The sequence below is a fragment of the Lissotriton vulgaris genome, chromosome 3_1 (genome assembly GCF_964263255.1).
Source record: "Lissotriton vulgaris chromosome 3_1, aLisVul1.2, whole genome shotgun sequence".
NCBI classification, from domain to species: Eukaryota; Metazoa; Chordata; class Amphibia; order Caudata; family Salamandridae; genus Lissotriton; species Lissotriton vulgaris.
Genome location: NC_141689.1, coordinates 925,595,743 through 925,622,187, shown reverse-complemented (window position 1 = coordinate 925,622,187; position 26,445 = coordinate 925,595,743). Strand labels below are relative to the sequence as shown.

The 26,445-nt window shown below is 46.2% G+C and overlaps 1 protein-coding gene across 1 annotated transcript in view; it reads right to left on the bottom strand.

Annotated features, from left to right (window-relative positions):
- Window positions 1–1,111: 1,111 nt before the first annotated feature.
- Window positions 1,112–26,445, bottom strand: part of LOC147727223 (annexin A1-like) — a 137,914-nt gene continuing 112,580 nt past the window's right edge. The window contains exons 9-13 of the mRNA XM_086961273.1: window positions 22,843–22,936; window positions 20,518–20,613; window positions 12,593–12,651; window positions 3,175–3,297; window positions 1,112–1,447 (exon numbers count right to left, since the gene is read on the bottom strand). Coding sequence (XP_086817399.1) covers window positions 1,385–1,447; window positions 3,175–3,297; window positions 12,593–12,651; window positions 20,518–20,613; window positions 22,843–22,936 — 435 coding nt within the window. The 3' untranslated portion in view covers window positions 1,112–1,384. The remainder of the gene's footprint in view (window positions 1,448–3,174; window positions 3,298–12,592; window positions 12,652–20,517; window positions 20,614–22,842; window positions 22,937–26,445) is intronic.

Sequence of the window (26,445 nt, the reverse complement as noted above, 5' to 3'; positions counted from 1 at the left end):
CAGAGCAGCACCTAAAAAGTGCAGTTACAGTGGTACTTGGCACTCCTGGTCATTGTCAAGCTAAACTGATCTTGAAGGAATTAACCTGGCGACCTGCGAGTAGCCAGTGTTAATGACAATCTGTATATCAACCTCTCTGAATGGCAAAACACCTGTGTGGATTTCAAAAGAAAACACAACATACACATCAATTTGGAACTTCTGTTCTGTATTATCCATCTCCTTAATTATTACTCATTTTCACACTGATTGGGCGGCAGGGCCCTCTCTGCTCAAGCCACTTACATCAGTTTCCTTGCATTATGAAACCCCAACGAATTGTGACATTTCAGAACAGTGTGAAGAATGGGCTTAGGGAAAAATCTGGTGAAATATATATTACAAAAAACACAGTTGATGGACAGAATGCAGAACAATGTCTTACATTCACCCCAGTACAAAGATCTGGGCCTAAATCCATAGTTTTTTTGCACTCCACACCACCGTAGGTCAGACACTGGCTATATGCAAATCAGCCTTGACCCTGTGCCTCATGGGGACAGTCCAGCCCGAACTACCAAGCCATGTCTTTCCTATACCGGAATCAAGCATCCAAGGACCGGTTTCTGGCTATCAGCCTTCTTCAGCCTGGATAGCTTGACTCCAGTGATGTGGAGAGCCTGGGACTCACGTCGGAGCATACCCAGACCACTCGGGGTGAAAATTGCAAAAAACACAGTTGATGGACAGAATGCAGAACAATGTCTTACATTCACCCCAGTACAAAGATCTGGGCCTAAATCCATCGTTTTTTTGCACTCCACACCACCCTAAAAGGCCAGTCTTTTTCCCCAAACTGCACTTCTATTTTTGTGAGATGGAAAATCAAGAGACCAGTGGAAAATGAGCAAACCAGTTTAGTAATCGGTGGCTAGTAGGAGCTGGATTTTATGAAAAATATTTTTATTGTAGTAGGGGCTCTGCATCAGCTGAATGGCATCCAAAGTAAAACTGGACTGTGAAGAAACCAATACAAAAAGGGTTTTGGGACAGCATAATCTTTATACAAACCATTGCTTTGACTTGTGAAATTTTAATGAACAAGACTACTTGGAAAAAAGGGAAAGAGAAATATTGTAAAAGTTTTTAATGAGGATTATATAAACAGAATACAAACAGGCTTCTTGATGCTGTGATTTTGCCTTGTAGAAAGTTTAACTTTGTGGGCGAAAGTTTCAGAATTTTCTACTTCAACTCCGCATGAAAACATTACTTTCACATCTTGTGTATGGATTATAGATCAGATCCAATGAATCACCTCCATCTTTTGATGTAGGACAATTTAGAATATTATATCCATGTCCCTTAATGGTAATATTTGCACCGCAGGAAAAGAATGTGTAATCTAGTTATCGGTTCCACAAAGTGCCAGCAGAATGGTTTCATAGTCGCCTTTGCATTTCTCTTCCTGTGTAGCAAAAGAAAAAGTTAAAATGTTAAGTGGGAAATATCCGTAATCTACTATAGACATGCTAAAAAATATGCGAGATTTCTTAAAGATGCTATTGTAAGGAAAAGTGCAAATATGTGAGTCTTGTAGTCTGGGCCAGATTATCAAGATTCCGTTTTGCGAATCCTAAATAGGTATTTTTTTTGCGAATCGCTATTTAGAATTCGCAAAACGGTATGTATGTACAAAATCGCTATTTTTTAGCGATTCACTATTTATTTGCGAATTCACATTTTGCGAATTCGCAAATAAAGATTAATTTCCAATGCATTCCTATGGGCCAGGAGGCCCATAGGAATGATAGTGCAATAATTCTCAAATGGCAAATTCGCAATTTGCTTATCGCAATTTGAGAATTATTTCAAGGGTGCAGGGGTGTCTCAAAGACACCCTGCTGCACCCCTGAAATCAACATGTGTGTGCATGTGGCACACATACATGCTCGATGGGCATGTATGTGTGTCACATGCCACCCTCACAAATGCCAAATAGGGCATTTTTAAAAGAAATCGCAAATTACCACCAAGTACAAGTTGGTGGTAATTTGCGATTTCTTAACTCAAAATCGCAATTTCAAAATGTGTCATACATATCATTTAAGGAATCGCAAAATTTGCGATTCCTTAAATGCTATTGCAAAATAAGGAATCGCAAATAATTGAGATTCCTTAAATTGCGATTTTTTCATACATCTGAAAAAATGCAAATCGGCCGTTTGCGAGTTGCAAAAATTTCGGCCTTTGCGAGTCGCAAAAACATTGATACATCTGGCCCATACTTTCTAAACGTTTAGGCTGCCATTGTAGTTTGCCTTATAAAATGCATTTGGTGGTCACATAATTCAATATATTTGAAAACCTCCCACAAAAGGAGCTTATGTATGTCAAATATAATTGGTCCACCCTCTTCCATAGGGAAGGAGAATGCCCATCCCCGTTGTACCCCCCTCCCCCCCACGAAAAAGGGCTGCAGTCACATATGGTATAGGTGCAAAGTAGGATGGCGGGGAGATGGGGTTGCAAAGCTTGACTGACTACTCAAGTGGCTGACTAGCTCTACCTGCAGTGAAACCCAAATGGTGAGAATGGTTGCTCATTGTGGATTGCTGGTGCTATGAGGCACATGCAGGATAACACTATTGTATGCATGTAACGTGGAGCACTGTCCTGGTTGATGCAAGGTACACCTCTCGAGGGGGCAAATCAGACTGGGACTGTGCGCCCACTTTACAAAAAAAAACAAAAACATTTAATACCAGGCAGCAGCATGCCTCATATTTTGCCACACCCGTATTAGAGGCTTACCCCTAGAGGTTAAATGGTGCAATATTTTTGTGAGGTAGAGCTTAACAATAAGTAATTTTCAAGTAATGTTGATACTGGACTACATAGTAATGTTAACAGTAACCTATGGAAGCCCGATTAGAAGAAACGTTTCCTGGTTCCATGCCCAGTTCATTCTCCAATCACTTCTGTCCCAGACTTTTAAGATGAATTTCTAATTATTAAAGGGCAAGTGTCTTTCTTGATGTCCTAATGAAGAAGCACTTTGGAGAAATTCTATAACGGGTGGTTGTAAATGCACTTGTAATCAAGCGGGCAGGAGAACTGTGACGTTTGTGACAGAGTACTCATCCCCCAAAGTCTAAATCAGGCCCATTAACTTTTGTCTAGTGTGTTACATACCTTAATAGCTTGGTAGAGCGTCTTGCCATACTTTCGCCTGTAATGAACTTTGATCTCGGTTAAGTCAATCTCAGATCGAGAAACAAGGTTTCTAATCAGTGCTTTGTGGCGTGTTCCAGAGCCCTGCATGAACAAAGAACACACTGAACATTGAAGAATGGTGTGACATTTGTAACCCATGTTCTATTTGCCCATAAACTCCATACCATGCATATGCTCACAAAAACCTAGATTAACACTAAACCCCAAAAAACTCCAGACACAAATGCAGTAATCTCTTCTATATATTGGATTCAATAAAATAATCGGGATCAAATAATAATAAAAAAAACCATTTACCATAAAAAATAAGTACATTAAATTCCGAGCTCAAATGTTGGTTTCAATGCTCCCAACTTTAGTATGCCTACCTTTGAGGGTTCACTAATACGTAGGCTCACCTGCTTACCTTTCAGTATCAGTGGTGCTGGGATACTTTGTTAAAGCAAACCTTTAATATTACATCATGAACTACAGAAGACAAATCAAGTAGCTTCAGAGTGCTTGCACAGGAAGTGTCAGCAATTTCACATATACATGACATCTTTAGATAAATAATTTCTAGTATGCAAGCCTGATTATATGCAAAGATTAGCATCTGTGAGGAAGTAGCATTGAAGTACTGTACAGATAAACGTTAAATTAGCTCACAAAGCATCACCCACTCACGCATTGTCAAAAAACCCCAAAAAACTTGCTTTTCAGTGCCATCTGCGAAACTATACCCAAAGCAGGTCTACAAAATAGATGAAAAGCACAAAGTTGACATCACATATGCATCATAATACTACACCGGTAAATGAAAATATATATAGGGAGTACACCACTGCACATGTTTTTGTAAGTTAGGACTAGTCCGGCAAAAATAAAATGTAGAGGAAAAAAAGATAATAATGTGACTGGCTGCAACAGCGGAGCAGGGACGTGGGTGAAGTGGGAGGGGGGTGGGAATTAAATGGCTGGTTCAATATTGGAGAGGTGAAGGGATGCAGTGAAGGGTTAGAGGGATAACAGGGAAAAAAGGTAGGATGCGAGGTGAAAGCTGTACACTGCAAGAAAAGAGACAGAATGGAGGATCGTGCACTGCATAGGAAGAGTATTTTCTCCAGAAAGGCAATTCTTCAAAATAGAAGAAACTAGAAGCCATTTGTCGCACTTTGCTGGGGGTTATCCTCATCTGGCAGGGAAGGCAGTACTCAGAGCAAACAATATGATGACAGAGCCCGACAAAAACAAGAGTAACATTAAAATCTTCTGTCTGAGATCTGAAGCCAGGTTTTTTTGTTGGATAATGAAGACTGCAATTTTCCTTGAAGTGATTTATTTTGAGGGTTTCAGAATTTCCATGCAGGAATGAATATGCTACTTACCAGTATGCATCTGTTCTTGGCATGTAGGGCTGCTAACATTCATATCTAGTGCATAGATCCCCGCCTAGTGTTAAGTCCGGAGGATTGCACCTTGTTGTCCTGGAAGAGTCTTCGAAGTATCACGAGATAGGTGGCTCCTCCCCTGGACTACAGTGCGCATGGGCATCGACTCCATCCCCAGATTGTTTTTAGCCATTGTGTAGAGATGGAGTGAAATAGTGTAAATAATGTCCATGCTAATGATTGAATGCAAGAAATTACCTGCAGCCGCTACGGGCGCCGGGGAGGAGGGCGGGCAATATGAATGTTAGCAGCCCTACATGCCAAGAACAGATGCATACTGGTAAGTAGCATATTCAGTTCGAGGCATGTGGGCTGCTAAATTCATATCTAGTGCATAGAATACATAGCAGTCCCTCCATTAACGGCGGCCGCCCGTGCCAGCTGCAGAAGTTTGAAAAAGAGTTTTAAGAACAGCCTGACCTACAGCTGCCTGCTGTTTGGAATGCACATCTACACAGTAGTGTTTACTAAAGGTGTGTGGTGTAGTCCACGTGGCTGCTCTACAAATATCTTCCAAAGGAATATTACATAGGAAAGCCATGGAGGCCCCTAACTTGCGTGTGGAGTGGGCCCTGGGGTGGACCGTTAAAGTGCGCTTAGCCTTGTGGTAGCTAATCTGAATACACTTAACGATCCACCTGGCTATTCCTGCCTTGGACATGGGGTTGCCTTTGTGCTGGGCTGAGAAGGCAACAAATAGCTGTTGTGTCTTCCTAAAGCTTTTGGTCCTGTCAATGTAGTACAGTAATGCCCGTTTGACATCAAGCGTGTGGAGCATTATTTCTGCTACTGTTTCAGGGTTTTGAAAGAATGTGGGTAGTTCAATGGTTTGATTGACATGAAACTGCGACACCACCTTAGGGAGAAACTTAGGGTTAGTGCGCAGCACTACCCTGTTAGGATGAATTTGAATAAATGGCTCTTGTATTGTGAGCGCTTGTAGCTCACTAACACGTCGTAGCGACGTGATGGCAATGAGAAAAGCCACTTTTCATGTCAAGAACTGAATCTCACAGGAGTGTAGAGGCTCAAACGGTGGTCCCATTAACCTGGTGAGGACCACATTGAGGTTCCACACAGGAGCTGGTGGGTTCCTGGGGGGAGGGGGGGTGGGGGAGGGGTGACTCGTTTCAGCCCTTCCAGGAATGCTTGGATGGCAAGCACCCTGAAAACTGAGAGGTGCTGCCTGTTTTGGAGATAAGCCGCTATGGCGGATAAGTGTATCCGAATGGAAGCATACGCCAGATTACATTTATAAAGATGTAACAAATAGCAGATGATATTAGGAATGGATGCATCTAGCGGGTTGATATGATGTTCTGTACAGTAAATGACAAACCGCTTCCATTTTGCTGCATAGCAAGCTCTGGTTGTTGGCCTTCTTGCCTCCCGGATGATGTCCATGCATTCCGAGGGCAAATCAAGGTAGCCAAACTCTAAGACCTCAGGAGCCAGATCGCTAGGTTCAGCTGTTGCGGATCTGGGTGCTGAATGTCGCCATGGTTCTGCATCAAGAGCTTGGGTGTGAGGCGCAGCCTTTGATGCGGAACCACGGAGAGTTCCAGATACGTGGTGTTCCATGGCTGGCGTGCCCACGTTGGAGCAACCAGGATGAGTGTCATTGAGTGTTGCATCAGCTTCCGTGCCACCAGCGGTATGAGAGGTGCTGGGGGAAAAGCGTAAGCAAATTTGCCTGACCAGTTCATCCATATCGCATTGCCCTGCGACTGTGGGTGTGGGAACCTGGCGGCGAAGCTTGGGCATTTTGCGTTCTCCCTTGTGGCAAACAGGTCCATCTCTGGATGACCCCACTGCTGGAAGTACGGGTGGAGTACTGATGGATGTAACTCCCACTCGTGCATTTGGTGGCTGTACCTGCTGAGCAGATCCGCCATCCGATTGTCCACGCCCGGGAGGTGTTCTGCCATGAGGAAGATGTTCCTCTGAATGGCCCACTTCCACATGCCCTGAGCCAGATGAGACAACTGTGGAGAGTGTGTGCCTCCCTGCTTTTGGATATAGTACATTGCCGTCATGTTGTCCGTCCGGATCAACACGACCTTGTTGCACAGATGTACTTTGAAGGACTTCAGTGCCATGAAGATTGCCATCAGTTCTAAGTAGTTGATGTGCATCTTCTTCTGCTGTGTCGACCATAACCCCTGCACTGTGTAGTGGAGTACATGCGCTCCCCAACTCTGGAGAGATGCGTCCGTTGTCAGGATAATTTGTGGCACATGCTCCTGGAACGGTCGGCCCTTGCAAAGGTTGTGTGGAGTCCACCAATGCAGAGAGTTGTATGCCCGACCAGTCACCAACACTAGGTCCTTCAACTGCCCTTGAGCCTGAGTCCACTGGCGTGCCAAGCATTCCTGGAGCGGACGTATATGCAACCTCGCGTGCGGGACTATGAAGATGCAGGAGGCCATCATGCCTATCAACTGCATAAACACTCTCGCAGGGAGTGAGTGCTGCGGTCTGAACCTCTGTATCAGCGACTGGATTTTGTTGATCCTCGCTGGGTTCGGCTGAGCTGTAGCAGCCAGAGTATTTATAGTCGCGCCCAAATACTGCCGCACATGGGCTGGCTGAAGGTGCGACTTTGGATAGTTGAGTGAAAACCCCAGACTGTGAAGAAGGTGAATAGTGCGGGACATGTCTGCGGCGCACTGCTGTGGCGACTTGGCTTGAACGAGACAGTCGTCCAGGTAAGGGTAGACATGTATGTTCTGTCTCCTGAGGTGCGCCGCCACCATTGCCAGACACTTTGTGAACACTCTGGGAGCAGTGGTCACACCGAAGGGTAGGACCCTGAACTGGTAATGCCTGTTTAGAATGGTGAACCGGAGGTATTTTTTGTGGGATGGATGGAGTGGTACGTGAAAATAAGCATCCTTGAGGTCCAAGGTTGCGAGGAAGTCTCCCTGGTTTAACAGTGGAAGAACTTGCTGCAGAGTTAACATGTGGAAGTGTTCTGAAAGAATATACATGTTGAGGGGGCGTAGGTCCAGAATGGGTCTGAGTGAGCCGTCCTTCTTTGGGATTAAGAAGTACAGGGAGTAAACCCCTGTGCCTTGTTCCTCCAGTGGCACAAGCTCTATTGCGCCTTTTTGCAGCATCACAAGAACCTCTTGCTGCAATAAGTGCAAGTGCTCTGCAGACATAGGACGTTGTCTTGGGGGTATGTTGGGTGGAGTGGACGTTAACTCCAAACAATAGCCGAACTGGATAAGTTTCCTTATCCACTTGTCTGTGGTGATGGACTTCCAGACTGGCAGGAACTGCTGGAGTCTCCCCCGACAGGTGTTGGATGGTCGGGGGGCAGTGACAGGAAGTCACTGTTTGTTGGCGGCAGAGGAACGGGAACTGTTGTTGCCTCTGCCCCTGCCACTTGGCGTAGTTTCCTCTGTAACCTCCTCTACCCTGTTTGGTGTAGGAGGACTGTGCCCCACTTTGACTGAATTGCGCCTGTTGTGTCAAGTGTCCTCTGGTAACACCCAGAGTGCCTGAGCGACGAAAAGTGCTCCCTCTGTATTGCTGAGACTGAAGTGCCCCCATGGATTTAGCCGTCTCAGTATCTTTTTAAATTTTATCGAGGGTAGAGTCCACCTCAGGGCCAAATAGTCTGTCTGGATTAACGGGCTGGTTGAGGATAGTAGTCTGTATCTCTGGCTTGAACCCTGAGATGCGGAGCCATGCTTGACGCCGTAACATCACACTAGTATTTATCGCTCTTGCTGCCGTATCCGCAACGTCGAGCACACATCTAATTGCAGCGTTGGAGATGAGCTTGCCTTCTTGAATAAGCATCTCAGCTCCTTCTTTAAACTCGTCTGGAAGGTGTTGTAAAAGCTGCTCTAAGGTGTCATAGTGTGCCCTGTCATATCTGGCCAGCAGAGCTTGTGTGTTGGATATGCGCCAGATGTTGGCTGCCTGCGCTGCCACCCTTTTCCCCGATGCCTCCAGCACTTTAGACTCTTTGTCCGGGGGAGGAGCTTCACCTGTTGTTTGTGAGTTCGCCCTTTTTCGAGCATTAGAGACCACCAAAGAGTCCAGAGGCAACTGGCCCCGTATGTAAGTTGGGTCCCCAGGTGCCGGTCTGTATTTTTTTTCTATTCTAGGGTTTACAACCCGTGCCCTTGTAGTTTCCTTGAAAATGTCTGTGGCATGCTTAAGAACACCCTTAAGCATTGGAAGTGTTTTTACGGTTTTCTCAGCAGCAGAGAAAGTGTCAAAAAGAAAGTCACAACCACAGGGTCAGCATGCATTTCCACCTTATGGTTTGCAGATGCCCTCTCAATTAAGGCATTGAACGCCGCAGAATCTTCTGCAGGAGAAGGCTTTGCGCCAAAAGCTTGTGGGTCATGGACAGCTTGTTGGTCCCCTTGATCACCTGAGGTTAACCACGAGTCCTGTTGCTCATCAGGGTCTGTGTTTTTGGGAAAAGTATACTTCTCGTCCTGATCACCTAGATCTCCATCTGAGCAAGTGGGTGAAGGCGATGGGCTCCTTGCAGGATGCAGAGGAATGCGCTCAACAAGTTCCGGCGTCTCTGGCGCTGGCCTTTTCTTTTTCAGAGGGATTACAAACGACTCCAAAGGCTGTGAAGTAATCTTCCTCTTATAGAGCGTCAATTTGCCGTGTCGGCATCAATATACTGTTCCGACTGCTCTTCTAATAAGGGTTGACGACTCAACTGCGACTGAGCTGAGTATGCCCTACCCCTTCTGAGTCCTTAGGCAACGACCGTGGTGCAAAGGCCTTTGGCACCACTTTGGGTGGCAGAGTAAAGAGGAGCGGCTTGGAGGTCTTCTTCGGTGCCGCCACCGGAGTAGGTACCGAGGGCGTCTTCGGCACCGACATCAGCTCTTTCTCCCGAATCAGTTTGAGGGAGTCTGCCACTTGCTTTGTAAAAGAAGCTGACGGTCTTGTCGACCCGACTGAGGACCTCGATCCACCCCCAGGGGAAGACTGGAGCGTCGATGAATCCATGTTCTTTGCTGGAGGCGCAGACGTAGTCTCGACAACTGCGCGTCCGCCACCATCCACGGCCCCATGCGTCGACGTCGATGGCTTCGGATCGGCGGACTTTCCCTTCAGCGTTGTGGCTCCAGACTTTGGCTCGGTGCCCTTTGCCGATTTGGCCTCGACGGCCGGTTTGCCTGTAGATGCGGTAGGCTTGACCGCTGACTGCTCGACGGCCGACTTAGACTCGCCCACCTTACTGGAGTGCTGGGCGACTGCTTTCGAGCTTTGCTCCTTGACCACCTTAGGCACTTTAGCCTGTTCGACAGCCTTCTTCGGCTTCGAGGGCTCCGACGACGACGCCGTCAATGGCGTCTTCGGTTTCGGCGCTGCGTCGGCCATCTTAGATTTGGTCGATCCCGAAGGTTTCACTTTCGGTTTCGATTTAGGCAATGGCGGCTCCGTAGAGGTGTCCGTAGCCGGGCCAGGAGGCGGGGCCGAGGAGCGAGGTGTAGGGTCGTGGGTAAGGCCTTGTGGCGATCCCGTGACCTGAGCCTTTGTAATAGTTTGTTCGGGGCATAGCTCATCCTCCGAGCTATCTTCCACGGCCCCAAAAGGTTCTTAGTCGTCCCCTACCTCCTCGACGTCTTCCTCGAGGTCTTGGTCCTCTCCGTAGTCGGCCTCGACCTCCGCCGATGGAGGTGAAATCTGCAGGGTAAGATCTTGCTTGCCTGCGTCGGGGCTGTCAAAGATGTCCACTGGTGCCGGTGCCGATCGCTGGGCCTCGAGGCGCGCCACGCGCCGAAGCTTGATCGTCTTCTTCGATCGAAACCTGGAACAGGCCATACAGCCGGCCTTGTCGTGGTCCGGCGATAAGCACTTGTTGCAAGTCGATGTGTGGGTACTTAGAACCACACACAGGGCAGTACTTGAACGGACTCCGTTCCATTGTAGAATCGTCGGGTCTTGCTGCGTCGACAGAGCCTCGATGACCGAAGAGTCACCCGACTCCTCCGATATACGACTCGACGAGCCGGAGTATACACGAGACCGAACGCGAACAATACCAACGAAGTAAGGAAAGCCTTTTGGCCTTTAAGAAGTTGTTTTATCGATTCCGAACAGGAGACGTCGAAATCACATCTGAACCCAATGGCGGAAAAAAACAATCTGGGGATGGAGTCGATGCCCATGCGCACTGTAGTCCAGGGGAGGAGCCACCTATCTCGTGATACTTCGAAGACTCTTCCAGGACAACAAGGTGCAATCATCCGGACCCAACACTAGGTGGCGATCTATGCACTAGATATGAATTTAGCAGCCCACATGCCTCGAACGGTCCTGTTCTTTCAGCAACTGTAAATTTGGAGGTGCTTTCTCATCTCTGAGATGTAGGGAGTTTCGATGTTCGATCTTTTTGCAACACAGATAAACTCTTCCTCCAAGGTTCTGATAGAAAGGAAAATGGTGCCTGCGGGACAGATGCTCATTGAAGTCTGTGACCTCTAGGTCTCCCATTTGTATTTCCCCTGTTATCTCCAGTTTTAACATTTCTGATTCAAGTGAGAGTGTGTCATTCTGGCTGCTCTTTCATAATGCCGATCATCTTTGTATCCTCTTTAGGTTTTCATAAAGTCAAGCCAGGAGACCATGCCTCCTACAGTCCCTTCTCTTCTCAGCCTACCGGTTATTCAGGAAACTTTGAGGCAAGGGGACTGAACAAGCAGGCGTGAGGAGAAAAGGTCTAAGGAGCAGGCTTTTGTGGATCAGGCTCCCAGCTATAGCTCCACTTTGAATTATTTACTTTCATCATTGCAACATGTTGACTGGACATGAAGAAAGGGGGTAGATCCTGTAAGAGACCATCTATATTTAGATTTTTTGGCAGAAAGGCTTCAATTTCGGGTTTAAAGATCCCTCAGGCTGGGCTCAATGGACTAATTAAAGCTTTTAGAGAATCCTGGAGTATTATTCTAAATTGTGACTCTTTGCTAAAATACTTTTAAACCGATTTGATGTTTAAACTTTGTCCAGTGAACAGGGGTGGTAACCTTCAACCCAGACTATGTGAGTGGGTCAGGTCTTTGATTTCATTACCACGTCAGGTTTGAGTCCGTTGTCCTCAGAGAATTCAAATAAGATTCACTAGGGGACTGACAGCTGGAGTAGAAATTCACTTTCAGAAACGTGAGGGCAGCCACCAAGGAGACCATTTTAAACACTTGTGATTAATTATCGACTTGCTCATGATTTGGACTTACCGGATGGTTTTTAGTTCAAATGTTCTCCCTACGATGCCCGAATATGTAAAATACGATTTGTGCAAGATTATATTACATTTTGGACATTGCTTCGCAAGCCATCCGGTTTTTCACTTTGGTATACCTCACAGGTAAGAACTTAAATGAGTACGTTGATGAAGAGGTAATTTCAATGAGTCAAATCTTCCATTTTCATTCATTCTGCTCTCCCTGTTGCGGTTTCAGGCAGACTTGATTAAGATGAAACGAATAGGATTCATCTTTTAGCTTGAATAAAACAGGAAGAGGAGAGGAAGAGAGAAGCTTCTAATTGATTACTTTTGGAGTAAAGGTCTTTGGGAGCAAGTCATGTCTGGTAAGATGCAGACAGGCCACACATGTAATGAAAGAAAATAGGAAAATTGGTCTGAGTAATGGGATCATCGGTAAATAGTTTGAACATTATTGTAGACTTGGCAATTCGGGCTGGACTGTTCCCATGAGGCACAGGATCAAGACTGATTTGCATATGGCAATGTCTGAACTGAGGTGGCTTGGTGAGCAAAATAATGATCGATTAAACCCAGATCTGTGAATGGGGGTGAATGTTTTGCCATTGTACAAAATTCAGTCCATCATCTTGTGTATTTTGCTGTTCTGTTATAGCCATCAGAAAGAGGCATACACATTTAGAAACCAATCACTAATAAACATAACTGAATAAAAATGTGAATACAATACCTTCATAGCTAAAAAGAATCTTTCGGCAAAGTAGGCTGGTTTGCTGGTAGCAACACTCACTGCATGGGAAATTCAGAGAAGATTTTATAATGTTTAATGGTAATTAATATCATAATACGTGTGAACAAATCTATGTACAATACGACAGAAATTTCATTTTCAGCTATTTCTTTATGCTAAGTGTGGCCAATCACAGAATGCTTGCATGGTGTTTATTCTTGAACATTACTGCCTTTCCAATGTGATCTCTAGCATGATTGGCAAGTTTCCTAAAAAAGTTTTAACTTATGACAAGTTCAAATGTACACAACAGTGGAGGAAATTTTCCAGCTGAGAATTGTACAAGTACTGTGGTAAATTCATTTTATTTATAAAGCGCACACACACAATCATTTTGGTACTCTGCTAAAACACAACAGATATGTAGAATACAGACAAAATGCTGCAGCTGGCCTAGCCTCGCACTTGCTAAAAGGAGTAGTTAATTAACTTTTGTAAACTTTTAAAGATGTGGTGTTTAAGGAGAATTCATGCAGCAACCAAAAAAGGACCAAATGTGGCCGCTCTTATTTTAGGAGGATAAAGGAGAACATGGGAGTTGAAAATTAATGACTGCTCTTTAAGTTGGCACCATTTCAGGATCGGATTGGTAAGTGGCACTGTGGGCAGTGACCACGTCCTCAAAGGGCACACAGGGAGCCCGTAGAGTGTTGGAATGATAGGGTTAACATGGTGCTGTCCAGAGAGCCCGCAGTCAAACCTGGGAAGCGTATGAATTACTGGTACAAGATAGTGGGGTTGAATAAGAAGCTGTATTCCTAAAAGTGGTTGCAGTTATGAAAACCACCTGCTAGAGAGCTTGGACACATGGGGCTTGATACTTGACAACCAAAGAGGATCCCCACATTGGACACATTTTTACAAGGAGGCAAAGAGTCAGTGGAAACAGACCACGTGGATGCGTTCTAGTTCTCACTGTCATTTTTAGTAACCACAAGCTCAGTCTTGGTAGGACTCCGGTGCAAAACGTTGGCGGTCGTCCATCAGAATGTGATGGTGAGAGTCTGTCAGCCTGACTGATCGAATAAGGACCCCACTAGCTTGTGAATTCAAGAGGATTAAAACTAGCTGTTTTGTCCTAAGCACATGTCTGATGGAGCAATTCGTCCAGGGTTAGAAAGTAGATTTCACACCAAGGACATAATGAAACCCAGTGGTACACTAGCATTAATCGGTTTTGGCTCCGAGCTTGAAGGTGGAAGCTCACGGTCTTCTTTCACTGATATTTCCTTCATTCTAAGTTTGAACCAGAGACTTTTATTGTATAGAGATCATACTCCTGTGAGCAATCACGTTGAAGGAATTTGACAGCTAACAGGCACAAACCCTGACGAACAAGTTACTTACCTTCGGTAACGATATATCTGTAAGAAACAGTAGTTAGTATTACATTCCTTACCATAGAATATACCCAGGCATCAGACTGGATCCATAAATTTTTGCGTAGCAGTACCCTTGCGCGTCGGTAGGCATCGTCCGCGGCAGTCGGCGGCGTCTTGGGCGCCGTGATGACGTCTGAGTACTTAGTTGTCGCCTCCGCGGCTGACGTCAGTTCTTAGAAACAGCTTTTCCGCGCCAGAAACGCAGAGCCATGTTAAAAACCAACACTGGTGCCATTGAAACTAGGGCCCTGAAAGGGGATAACCTTAACCCTAGATATCGGTTCGCAGAACGGGGAGGATGGGTGGGGCGGTAAGGAATCTAATACTATATACTGTTTCTTACAGATATATCGTTACCGAAGGTAAGTAACTCGTTCATCTGAAAGAAACCAGTTAGTATTAGATTCCTTACCTTAGAATAGATACCCCAGCAATACCAACCCCGGAGGTGGGTCTGCGAACCAATAATCACACCAGAAAGTCCTAGAGGACGGAACGGCCAAAGAAGCCATCCCTCCAGACTTGGCTGTCCAGGCAGTAGTTTCTCGCAAACGTGTGCAGCGATGCCCACGTAGCTGCCTGACAGATGTCCTGCAAGGGGACACCCCGGCCCAGGGCAGTGGTAGCCGCCGTGGCCCGAGTGGAATAGGCCCTCAGCCCAACAGGAGGCTCCTTCACCAAGGAGTAACAAGCCTTGATCCACAAGACGACACACCGAGAGATGGTCCGCTTGTGCACTGCTCGTCCCTTCTTAGCACCCACGTAACCAGCAAAGAGTTGGTCATCCACCCGGAACTGGTGAGTGCGATACAGATAAAACGAGAGCACACGTTTTGGGTCCAGACGGTGGAGCCGCTCTTGCTCCTTTGAGGGATGCGGTGGCGGAAAGAAGGTGGGCAAGGTGATAGCCTGCCCGATGTGGAAGGCCGATACAACCTAGGGCAGGAAAGAGGGCCTAGTCCGCAACACAACCTTGTCCGGATGGACAGAAAGGAAAGGAGGTTTGGATGAAAGAGCCTGGAGCTCACTCACTCTCCTGGCGGAAGTGATGGCAACCAGGAAAGCAGTCTTCAGAGTAAGAAGGCAGAGAGGACAGTTGTGAAGTGGCTCAAAGGGAGCGCACATCAGATTGGTAAGAACCAGGTTCAAATCCCACTGAGGCATCACAAATGGAACAGGTGGAAACGTGTGTGCGATGCTTTCAGAAAACGAGTTACAATAGGGGACTTGAACAAAGATGGTTGATCAGGCAGCCTGAGAAAGGCTTAAAGAGCAGAAAGATAGCCCTTGATAGTGCCCAGAGCAGAGCCCTGCTGGGCAAGAGAAAAGTAAGAGAAGAACCTCAGAAAGAGGGGCAGAGAGAGGATCCACAGCCTTTGCTGTGCACCATGCCACAAATCTGTTCCACCTGCAGGCGTATACCGACTTTGTGGCGGGACGCCTGGCTGCCAAATGATATTACAGACTTAGGAGGCAAGTCAAATGGCCTCAACTGTCGCCGCTCAATCTCCAAGCATGGAGGTGGAGACTGGACAGGTTCGGGTGGAGGACCGTCCCCGGCTGCTGCGACAGAAGGTCCTCCTGAAGAGGCAGACGAACCGGGGGAAATCGACTGACATACGGAGTAGCTCGGGATACCAGTACCTTCGTGCCCAGTCCGGAGCCACAAGGATGACTCTGGCCCGGTCGCGCTTGATCTTCTTCAGCACTCTGGGCAGAAGTGGTATAGGCGGAAAGGCTTGAAACAGACCGCACCTCCACTTGCGACGAAAAGAGTCTCCGAGCGAGTGAGGCTTTGGAAATTCCAACACGTAGAACTGACATTGCGCGTTCTCTTCTGTGGCGAATAGATCTAACCACGGCTCTCCCCACTGCAGAAAGAGACCTTGCGCCACGTCCGAGTTATGACGCCATTCGTGATCCATCATGGACCGGCGGCTGAGTTAGTCCGCCCTGGCGTTCAGAGAACCTGACAGGTGTTGAACCACCAGGGTCACGCCCTGGGAGCGCCTTGAGACCCTCCCGGGTGAGTAGCGGGCTATACAAATGCCCATGATTGATGTTTCAGCCACTGCCAGAGGTGCAGAGCCTCCTGGCAGAGGGTCCACGACCCCACCCCGCCTTGTTTGTTGCAGTACCACATGGCGGTGGTGTTGTCCGTGAACACCTGCACTACACTCCCCCGGACAATCAATCAATCACTGATTTGTATAGCGCGCTACTCACCTCGAAGGGTCTCAAGGCGCTGGAGGGGGGCGTCCGTTACTGCTCGAAAAGCCAGGTCTTGAGGTGCTTCCTGAAGGAGAGGTAATCCTGGGTCAGCCGTACGTGGATGGGGAGGGAGTTTCATGTCTTGGCCGCCAGGTAGGAGAAGGACAGAGGGGAGGAATGCCTTCAGTGCAAGACAAATCGCCCGCAGCTCCAAAAGGTTGATATGGAGCCAGGACTCCGCTGGAGACCAGAGGCCTCTGATCTCCGCCTCTCCCATGCGGCCTCCCCAGCCCTGGATGGACGCGTCCGTCACAACTACGTGCTCCGGTTGGGGTAGGGAGAGGGATCTGCCGCTGACCCAATCGCGGTCCGTGAGCCACCACTGCAGCTGTCTCGCAGTGCCCTCCGAGATCAGGACATGGTCAGACAGGTTGCCCTGATGCTGGGCCCACTGAAACTTCAGGTCCCACTGCAGAGCCCGCAAACGCCATCGGGTGTGATGCACCGGAAGGATGCAGGAGGCCATCAGCCCCAGAAGCCGCAGCGTCAACCTGACCGAGACTCAGGATAAAGGCTGAAAGATCGGAATCAGAGCCTGAATATCCCGAACCCACTGCTCCAGAGGATAAAGCCGAACTGCGTCGGGTCGAGAACCGCTCCGATGAAGAGGAGCTTTTCTTAGAGGGACACAGGTGTGACTTCAGCACATTGATGGAGAACCCCAGCAGGTGCAGGAGGTCTGCAGTCGTCTGGAGGTGGCCGACGACTGTCTGGGGCCAGCCCGACTTCAACAACCAGTCGTCGAGGTAGGGGAAGACTGAAACCCCTAACATGCGCAGATGAGCTGCCCCCACCGCCATCACCTTCGTGAACACCCGTGGGGCATTGGTAAGGCCAAAGGGGAGCACGGTAAACTGAAAGTGCTCGTGGCCTACCGTGAACCGCAGATAGCGCCGGTGGGCCGGCAGGTCGGGGATGTGGAAATAAGCGTCCTGCAAGTCCAACGCTACCATCCAGTCTCCTGGGTCCAGGGCAGCTAAGACCTGAGCCAGTGTCAACATTTTGAACTTCTCCTTCGGGAGGAAGATGTAGACGGTCCGTAGATCCAAGATAGGGCGTAGGCCCCCTTTGCCCTTCTTGGGTACCTGAAAGTAGTGGGAGTAGCAACCACACCCTACTTCTGGCCCAGGAACGCCCCCTGGCCCAAGAGGGCCGTAACTTCCTCCTGCGGAAGTCGCAAATGATCCCCCGACATGCGGTGGAATGGCTGAAGGGATCGTCTCGAAGGGGAGGGAGTAGCCCCTTCGGACGATTTGCAGCACCCACCTGTCCGATGTGACAGTGAGCCAGTGGAAGTGGTGATGGCGAACCCTGCCCCCCCACTGGCGTCACATGGGCCTGAAAGCTTGGAGGGTTTTGAGGCGGATGCTGCAGTGGTAGGTGTGGACTGGCCTCGCAGTTGTCCCCGACCGCGGCCACGTCGGTTTCCACGGCCGCCACCGCGTTGATAAGTAGTCTGCGGTGCATGGCTGGCAGCACGTGTGGGGGCGCCCCTTCCTTGGCCACGAAAGGCACCAGATTGCCGGAGCCCTGGAGTCCTTAAAGCGCTCGGTCTGCCTTGTCGCCAAACAGGCGACGGCCATCAAACGGCATGTCCATGAGGGCATTCTGGACATCGGCCGAAAAGTTGGCGGACCTCAACCAGGCGTGGCGACGAATCGCCACCGTCGTTGCCATCGCTCTGCCCAGTGAGTCGGTTGTATCCAGCCCACACCGGATGGAATAGCGTGCTGCATCTAGACCCTCCACAGGGCCTTGGGTGAGTTTAGCCTTGACCTCAGCCGGGCATTGTGGCAGCACGTCCGCGACCGTGTCCCACAGAGAGTGGGTGTAGCGGCCCCAAGAGGCATATGGTGCTGGAAGACCACAGTCCCAAACTGATGGAGGAGAATACCTTCTTGCCGTATTGCTCATACCTCTTGGATTCCCGATCGGGTGGAGCAGACGGGAATGTGGTCTGGGAGTTGGAGGCCTGGATGACCAGGCTCTCAGGGTGGGATGGGTGGACAGGAAACTAGGGTCGCCAGGGGCCGGGCGGTGGCGTCTGGCCACATTCCTATCTACAGGCGCACCTGTAGCGGGCCTGGACCAAGTGCCCAAAAGAACGTCAGTCAAGGCCTCATTAAACGGCAGCAGAGGCTCGGCCGAGCTGGACTGCGGTTTAAGGACCTCAGTGAAGAGGTTAGTCCTCATGGCCGCGACGGGGAGCTCAAGGCCCAAGGCCTTGGCCGCCCGCGTCAACACCACACTGAAGGTTGCCCCCTCCTCCGTAGCCACGATAGGGGGTGAGACAAAGCCAGTGTCTAGCGAAGTATCCAGACCACTGGCATCCCCAAGTTCACCTGTCCAGTCCTCTTGGGACTGACACTCGTGTGTCAGAGGGTCCTCAGACCCCTCCCAATACTCCTCATCACCCATGTCCTGAAATTCAGGGTTGTCAAAAGATGGGGCCGGTTCATTGAAGTAAAACTCTCCAAGCGGCGCGGCTCCGGCGACGCCAGAACCGGATCGAGGGAGGCATTGGGGACGGCACTGCCCAAAGACTGCGCTGGAGGTGACACCCTAGGGACCGGCGCCGGTGAGGTAGTTAGGTCAACCGGCGACGACCCGGATCCGGAAGTGGATCCAGCGGCGCCAACAGGGATCGCCAAAAAAGTTTAGTCAAAAAGTGACTAAGGTACCACTTTTTCCAGATCTGCGCAGCTGGCGCGGAAAAAAGAAGAACTGACGACACCGCCCGGAGGCGGCGTCTAAGTACTCAGACGACGTCATCACAGCGCCCACGACGCAGACGACTGACGCGAAGCCGCTGACGCCTACCGACGCGCAAGGGTACTGCTACACAAACATTTCCAGATCCAGTCTGACGCCTGGGGATATTCGAAGTTAAGGAATCAAATACTAACCGGTTTCTTTCAGATAGGCACAACACTTCCACACCTAAATCCTAGTAAGGTTAGCTAGCACTGCTAGGTCTATGGAGGTATTCCTATGGCCCTGATGAAATCCATCCCTTCACGGGTGCAAACAAACTCCCACCATAAACAGTTGGACTTGAGCAAATGCAATTCTATCAGGATCCTTCTGTACTTAAGGAAGAAGGGTTGCAGGACAACATTTGAGGTTGCCAATTTTAAGAGATGATTACTTGAGAAGTAGTTTAACTGTGGCGAACCTCACTTTCTTCATGTGGGTCTCTATTATATTCTTGACTTGTACCATTCTTGAACAGAGGTAACATGCAACTGCCTTTTTCTCAGTTTAAGCATGTGCAAACTGTTGAAAACATTACATATGCAAACCTATGTCACAAACTAAAAGATTTACCTTTGAGCAATGTGTTCACTTTTACAATTTGTATAAATATATGTAGAAGAAATAGCTTTGTGGATCATAACCACAATTTGACCTCTGTACATGTGTGGATTTCATGTATATGTGGTGATAGATTCCTCTCTGAAATATTACTGCTGGGTATGTAAAGCTCCTGCAGGATGGTTGAAAGTCATACATCACAATGGTATGAACACGTGTGCATATATTTGCATAGGACGTTTACTGGTTTTCTAGAAACAAATGGCATAGAGTGTGTTGAAAGCCACTCAGATCTCCAACAATCAGAAACATTGTTGCATACAGACATCCTCAAAATTTCATTATGGTTCCTAATGGGTAAAAACTCCCTATAGTGGTGTACATTTGTGCTTTTGGAATGCTTTCTACAATCAGTCTTTTTAGATGTGTTTTGAAGATTTTCAGCAGGCTATGCAAGATACGACTATTTTAAGTACCAGAGAACACAACATTATGGCATAAAGGGTGGATTCAAATATCAAATGTATCTTCTGCTTGCACATAGTTTAAGACAGTGAGTATTGGTAAAAGGGTCTTGACATTTGTGCTTGAATTCTAGGTGCCACCTAAATAGATATCTGTATGGCATTAGGGACATTAGAAAACTGTTCCTCAAAAACTTCTACACAGAACACAAAACAGGAAAACTGAGGACTAATATAAGTGCAGGCTATTACGATTACTGTAGTAAGATATATGTACAGTAAAAACCGCTATCTTCTGGGAAGTATGTATGTTTTCATTACTAATGTGGAGCACCGCTGTCTAATGCTTTCCAATGAAAATGTGAATCATGTCAAATAACCTTGCAACACGAGAGTATGTAGTGTTTCCTTATCGGTTATGAAGATAACTTACCAAGAGACATTAGGCATTTTTCAATATCTCCTTTGAGCTCTAGATCTATGGCCTTGTTCATATCATTCTTGCTGTATTTGCAGTATTTCTGAAAAACTAAAGAGATAAATATGCTAGCACATGTAATGTTTGAAAAAAAAATAGGCACCTCAAATAAAGACTTCAGCATCTGGCAACTGGGGCACGTTTAATGCACTGCAAAGTTTCAGCAACATTGCTAGAACAGGCGTTTCATAACAAAAGCAGCTAAATGAAAACCAAAACCTAGGAGGACAAAACAGCGCTCTCACTCACCACACACACTTGCTTTGCGTGGATAAAACAGAAAGGGTCCAGAATAAAATCTAACACGAGAATATTCAAATGAGCAAGTCAAAAATTCATTTGACAGAGTCCCAAACTCTGCGGATAAAGTTTAAATGCGTTCAAGGGAGAGGAGTTGAGAGATCAGTGAAGGAATTGTGGAGACACAAGACAAAGTAAATTTTAGTTTTCATAGTAGTTTCAGTAGTTTAAGACTTCTGGGAACCATGAACTGGATGAGTGCACTGGAACGCATACAACTTTAAAAACCAATAAGATCCTAATTACCAATCACTTCGTTACCTTGGCCCATTTTTTTAATGAATCACTTTAGAACCAGTACGGTTTTACATCAAATCTGCTAACATGGGTAACACATTGTGCAACTTGTATATTCTATACATATAAGGTACTAAAATAACTTCCTTACACTATTTGAAGTATTCACCAACCAAATCTCAAGTAACAGAATACAACACATTAAAGAGTGCAGAGCAGACTTCAGGACAGGTTAATGAAAGGTTGTATGCAACTGGAAAAATGCTTTTAGAGCACATTCCTACCATAAACTAGTTTTTTCACAGCACTAGGACAATAGGTTTCGTTTCGAAACAATCTGAGGTTGAACCTAGGGCGAGCAAGGTTAATGTAGGTTTCTGTAACTTGTTGTAGTAGGGGGATTTTGCCTTAACGTTTTTCCAACAGGACAGGAGCACTTTCTGCTGGGTGGGCTCCTACATCATGGAAGCCTGGTCAGCATATATCCACAAATGTTTTTTTTTTCTTTCAAAGCATGTTCTGTTTCATCTTGAAAACACAAGAGCTAAAGCGGTATAAGGAGTGAATCCCAAAATTGTGTGTCTAGTAAGAAAAAGGCCATACCCCCACTGGACAAGAGCAGCTCCTGGAGGGAGTGCTGCAGGGCAGGGGAGGGGCAGGGAGAAGGGTAGCAAACTCCAACATACGGCAGAACGAAGGCAAGTAAAGAAATAAATAAAACTAATTACAGTGTGTGCGCTGCATCGCCAAATGGTGATGCAGGGCACGAATGTAATTAGTTTTATTTATTTATGTACTTACCTCTCTTCGGCCGTATGTCGGAGTTTACTATCCACCTCCCCCCCCCCCCCCCCCCCCGGCACTCCCTCCAGGAGCCACTACTGCCACTGAACAAATGTTTTACACAACGTATAGTCAGGTGACCAAGATCACTGTTATGCAGATTTTCTAAAGGGGCATAACTATGTTTACCTCTAAGATACGTTGGATTCAGATTGATCACTTGGAGATGCCACTTGGTTTAATCAAAATCCACTCTTGACTGATAACCTGCTCGGATTTATTTACTCTTGTTATTTTGGAGAAACCACATACGGGAAAATGGCTTTATTGAATAATTTGGGGTGAGAGAGTCCAACAATGAAATACAAACACGGACAACCCCAAGTGTGGGAGGAGAAGAAAAGTAAAAACTGTTTCGAATTAATGTATCTCTTTACATAAAGATGCAAAAATATTTCAACAAAGATAAATTGGTCATCTGACATATCGTATCCCTAGTTCCAAAAATCTTTTTCCCAAAGGGCTTGGATGCGGAGCTGAGGAGTTGTCCCAATAAGCATTTACATTGCATGTCCTATAACACTGTAATCGAGGTCATGTGGACAGCTGTCTATAGGAAAGTTCAGTATGGAAATGTTTTCTTTTTGGGTGACATCACAAAATGTATTGAAGCATTTAGTTAGATGTACGACTGCAATCACCGACTGATTTCCATTGAAGGGGAAACATCCTAAACAACGAAGTTCAAACAACGGCTTACCTTAACAACGAACTCTTAACAACGAAGATTCACAGTCCACAAAGTCCTGAACCCCGAAGTCAGTAGATGTTTAGACATATAACCCCATAGAAGATAGAAATGTTCTCCAGGGAATCGAGCATATGCTTTAAATAATTATCTATATCTACTAAAAAAGAACTCACATTTAAGACATTGGTATCTGCAGAGCTACAACCTACCCTTTTGCAGATGTGGGAAACTTCTTGTAGTAAGAATGTCAATGAACACGGACACATCTGTTCCTTTTCTCTTCTCTCCAGCTTCGTACAAGGCCTAATAAAGTTAACAGGAGCAAGAATGAATAGCATGATATATACCCAGAAATTCTTTTAAGCTGCGTAGTCCATTACAACACCATATTTTATATAGAACACTGACCAAGACAACTTTTGTTTCAGTTCAGACTCGACCCATATCATATGGATTTTAAGGAAAGCCGTTCCATTTCCAGAGCCATTTCCTTAACTATCAGCATCCTGAGTGACTAGAAGAAAAGCTTAGTGTGTGTGCTTTCCATACAAATTCAGTACCTGGACTTTTCCAGATCATGTGCAGATTCTGTAATTATGATTTTTGGCTCATAATTGTGTAGAAAATGGTTTAACTATCTGTTCGCTCTGTCAAACTACATACAATTCAAAATTTTCATTGGGTTACGTGAATCTGAAATGCAGTGCTTCACACAAAGACAGCCTTACAACACAATTTACTAATTTGTCAGGATGTATTTAACATATGATTTCCTGCAAGGCAGCATTTCAGATACTGATAAGGCAATGGGAACAATCTAGAAAGAGTAAAATTATTTATATTCTTGCCACCACACGATCAACAATGCTGTCAATAAAGTTGGTGAACTAGCACCTTAAGTGAAGGCCAAATTCTATTCCTAGTTCAAGCTCTCATATTTGCAATCTCAATGCGCAATTTGTGTGCGTCTTTGAGTATGCTGGGTCAAATGTCTGCAGTTTGAGGAAAGTGGGGAGGTTTGGAAAAGAATGAGTCAATAGAGGTAATCAAAGTTGGAACGGGACAGCTGTTTACCTGTACTGAGGCACCGTCAGGATTCTCTGAGGCCGAAGACCTTAATATCTTTCATCATTGATGAAATAGCTTGTTATTTGTTCAAATTTTAAGATTGTTATAGACATTGTAACAAAGCTCTATAATGTTTCAAAGTGTTTTAACTAAACATTTTTGTAGTAGTATCTTTGTATTGTCTGTATAAAACTATTAAAACAAATCTGTCTTTACTATGGTTCATCATTCATTCACTGACCCAATTTATTACCATTTCAACACTAACACGAACATTGATGAGAAGAACACAGATGTGTAGAGAGAATATAGACTACCAGGTCTCTTTGTTAAAGGTGTGGTGTCATGGCCAGCGTGCCCCAAATGTTCTTGTTTGACGGCACAGCCCCACTCACTGACAGAACACACACAGAAGTCTTTGTACACAAAGGGGTGTGAAGATGCTGCAATGCAAATTACAGTTGTGTTTAGGGTAGTCTACCAGTGTTTAAAGTTGATATGGCATCCTTCCAATAATACGCGTCAGGACCTGGGACAGATATCTTTACTGGTCATCACAGTGTAAGGACTACTTGTGTGGATATGCTCTAGCTATTTGTTGGCATTAACCATTGAGAAGGACTTAAAGTGTGGCTTGACTTGCAACTGTGATTATATACAGTGACAGAATGCACATCTAAATGTTCAACAGTTCGTTCTTTCACAATGATCCAAGACAAAAGTATTTGCGTTTAGACAGGTGTTGTGCCTGGCCCTAATGGCACAAATTTAGATAACTTCAAAACTTGTGGAGTGACATTCTACTCAGATGACCAGTCGCACAGTCAGAGAAAAAAATCCAATTAACTCCATCATGAATTAATTTACTCCATTTTAATCCAGGTTTTTCATAATTTCTCATTAATCCCTTTCTCTTCCTTCACATAAAAGGCTGCAAGTTTCCCAAAAAGGAGTACATTAATTCATGAAGGAGTTAATTAGATTTTTTTCTTCATTGGCTGTGCAACTGGTGGTTGGAGTGGAATGTCACTCCACAAGGTTTGAAGTTAGCTTACAACTGTGCCAGAGGTCCCTCCAGTGTGTTTTGGAAATTATAATAGTGTCATGTGACTCCAGGTACTAGGTGTATTTAGGTTTGCAATCTTCTTGGATTTCACTTGAAATACACAGCCTTGCCCTCATGGTTGGATAGATTTCTTGTCCAATGCAAAGTGTCTGGAATTAGGTTTGTGCCCAATCCCTTGGTTTAATTTCCGTGCTATCAAATCAGACCCGTAAGGTTGGTCTTTGTATTGCAACATGGCTTTGGTAGTGGACTGATCACTCTTACAACTGTTTCTTGAGCCTTGGGTTGAATTCGGTTCCCGATTCCTGCCTCTGCCGGATGTTCCCTTTCAGGTTTTCTTCATATATTTTCTTCTGAGAAAAGAAAAACTAGCACTAAAACAGCACTCACTGGAGCCATTAACATCAGGACCATCCTGACCCACAGAGAAAAATAGTCCTCATTCTACTACACAGGTCCTCAGCCTTCGGCCTGGTCGCTCACTACACTTAGATTAGAGACTCCAAGACTGGCAACCAAGGACCGAAAATCAACTGGGTGTGCTTCTTCCTCGCAGTAAGAAACGAGAGTTATGTCAGCATTCACAGCACATCAGAAACCAAGAAACTGATCAATGAAGTTCCCAAGGGTTCAACACTCAGGCCCACCTTCTTGAAAGTCCATATGATGCCACTATCCGACATCATCCGATCCCAAAGCATCTCCATCATCTCATACAGCGACACCCAACTCACCCTCTCCCTGATGGACACTCACTTCGTCGGTTCCACAAGAAGGTGAAGACCTAGTTCTTTGAGTAACTCCACAGAGACTATATGCACGTTCACCTGCTCAACGCCTGGATACCCTGATGGGCAAATAGTGCGTTCTACGAATCTACATAAGATACCAGTCAGGATTCAGGCATGAAGAAAAGTTAGACGCAGGACCTTGAACAGAACTAACCGTGAACACTACAAAGACCTCCGTGTGACATGTTGGCAATTACACGAGAGACATTTCAAATTGTGTACCCCACGTAGGATAATATACCAAAGCACACTTAGTCACTAAATCTATAATCCAATTGCAAGGAGCAGAGTAAATTCTATTCCACATGGAAGGAATCCCTTCAAACTGAGTGCGTCTTACAGCAACCATTATTGTCAGTAACAGGAAACGTTTTGAGCCTTGAAAAAGCCCTTTGGGCGAAACGTGTGTCAGCTGCTGCTGTTTCTTCGCTTTTTATGGGAAATTAAAAGACCTGATTTGGGAGTGTGATTGAAGTACTTCTTGAAGCACTTCTTGAAGCCTTGTCCAAAGGATACCAGAATAAGGACACATTGGATTTATACACCACAAGGGAGAATTTCCTCTGCTTCTTGCGATTGGATTATAGATATAGTAACTGAGTGTGCTTTGGTTTATTGTGATTAACTATTGATCTAGACTGTTATAGTTCTAGAGATAAATTTACCCTGGTGGGTGGGTATCAAGACGCCATTTTTAGCACCTCATATCTAGACTAAGAATGTCAAATGATGTGCAGACCAAATAGCAAACCCACATTTTGTCTTTGTGTTACCCAACGTAGGATACAGAACTATCTTATCTAACGAAGTCTGAGGCAAACATTTTAATACATTTAGACAGGAACCCGATGCAGGACATTTGGTTACATTGTTGTATTGGGGAGTGC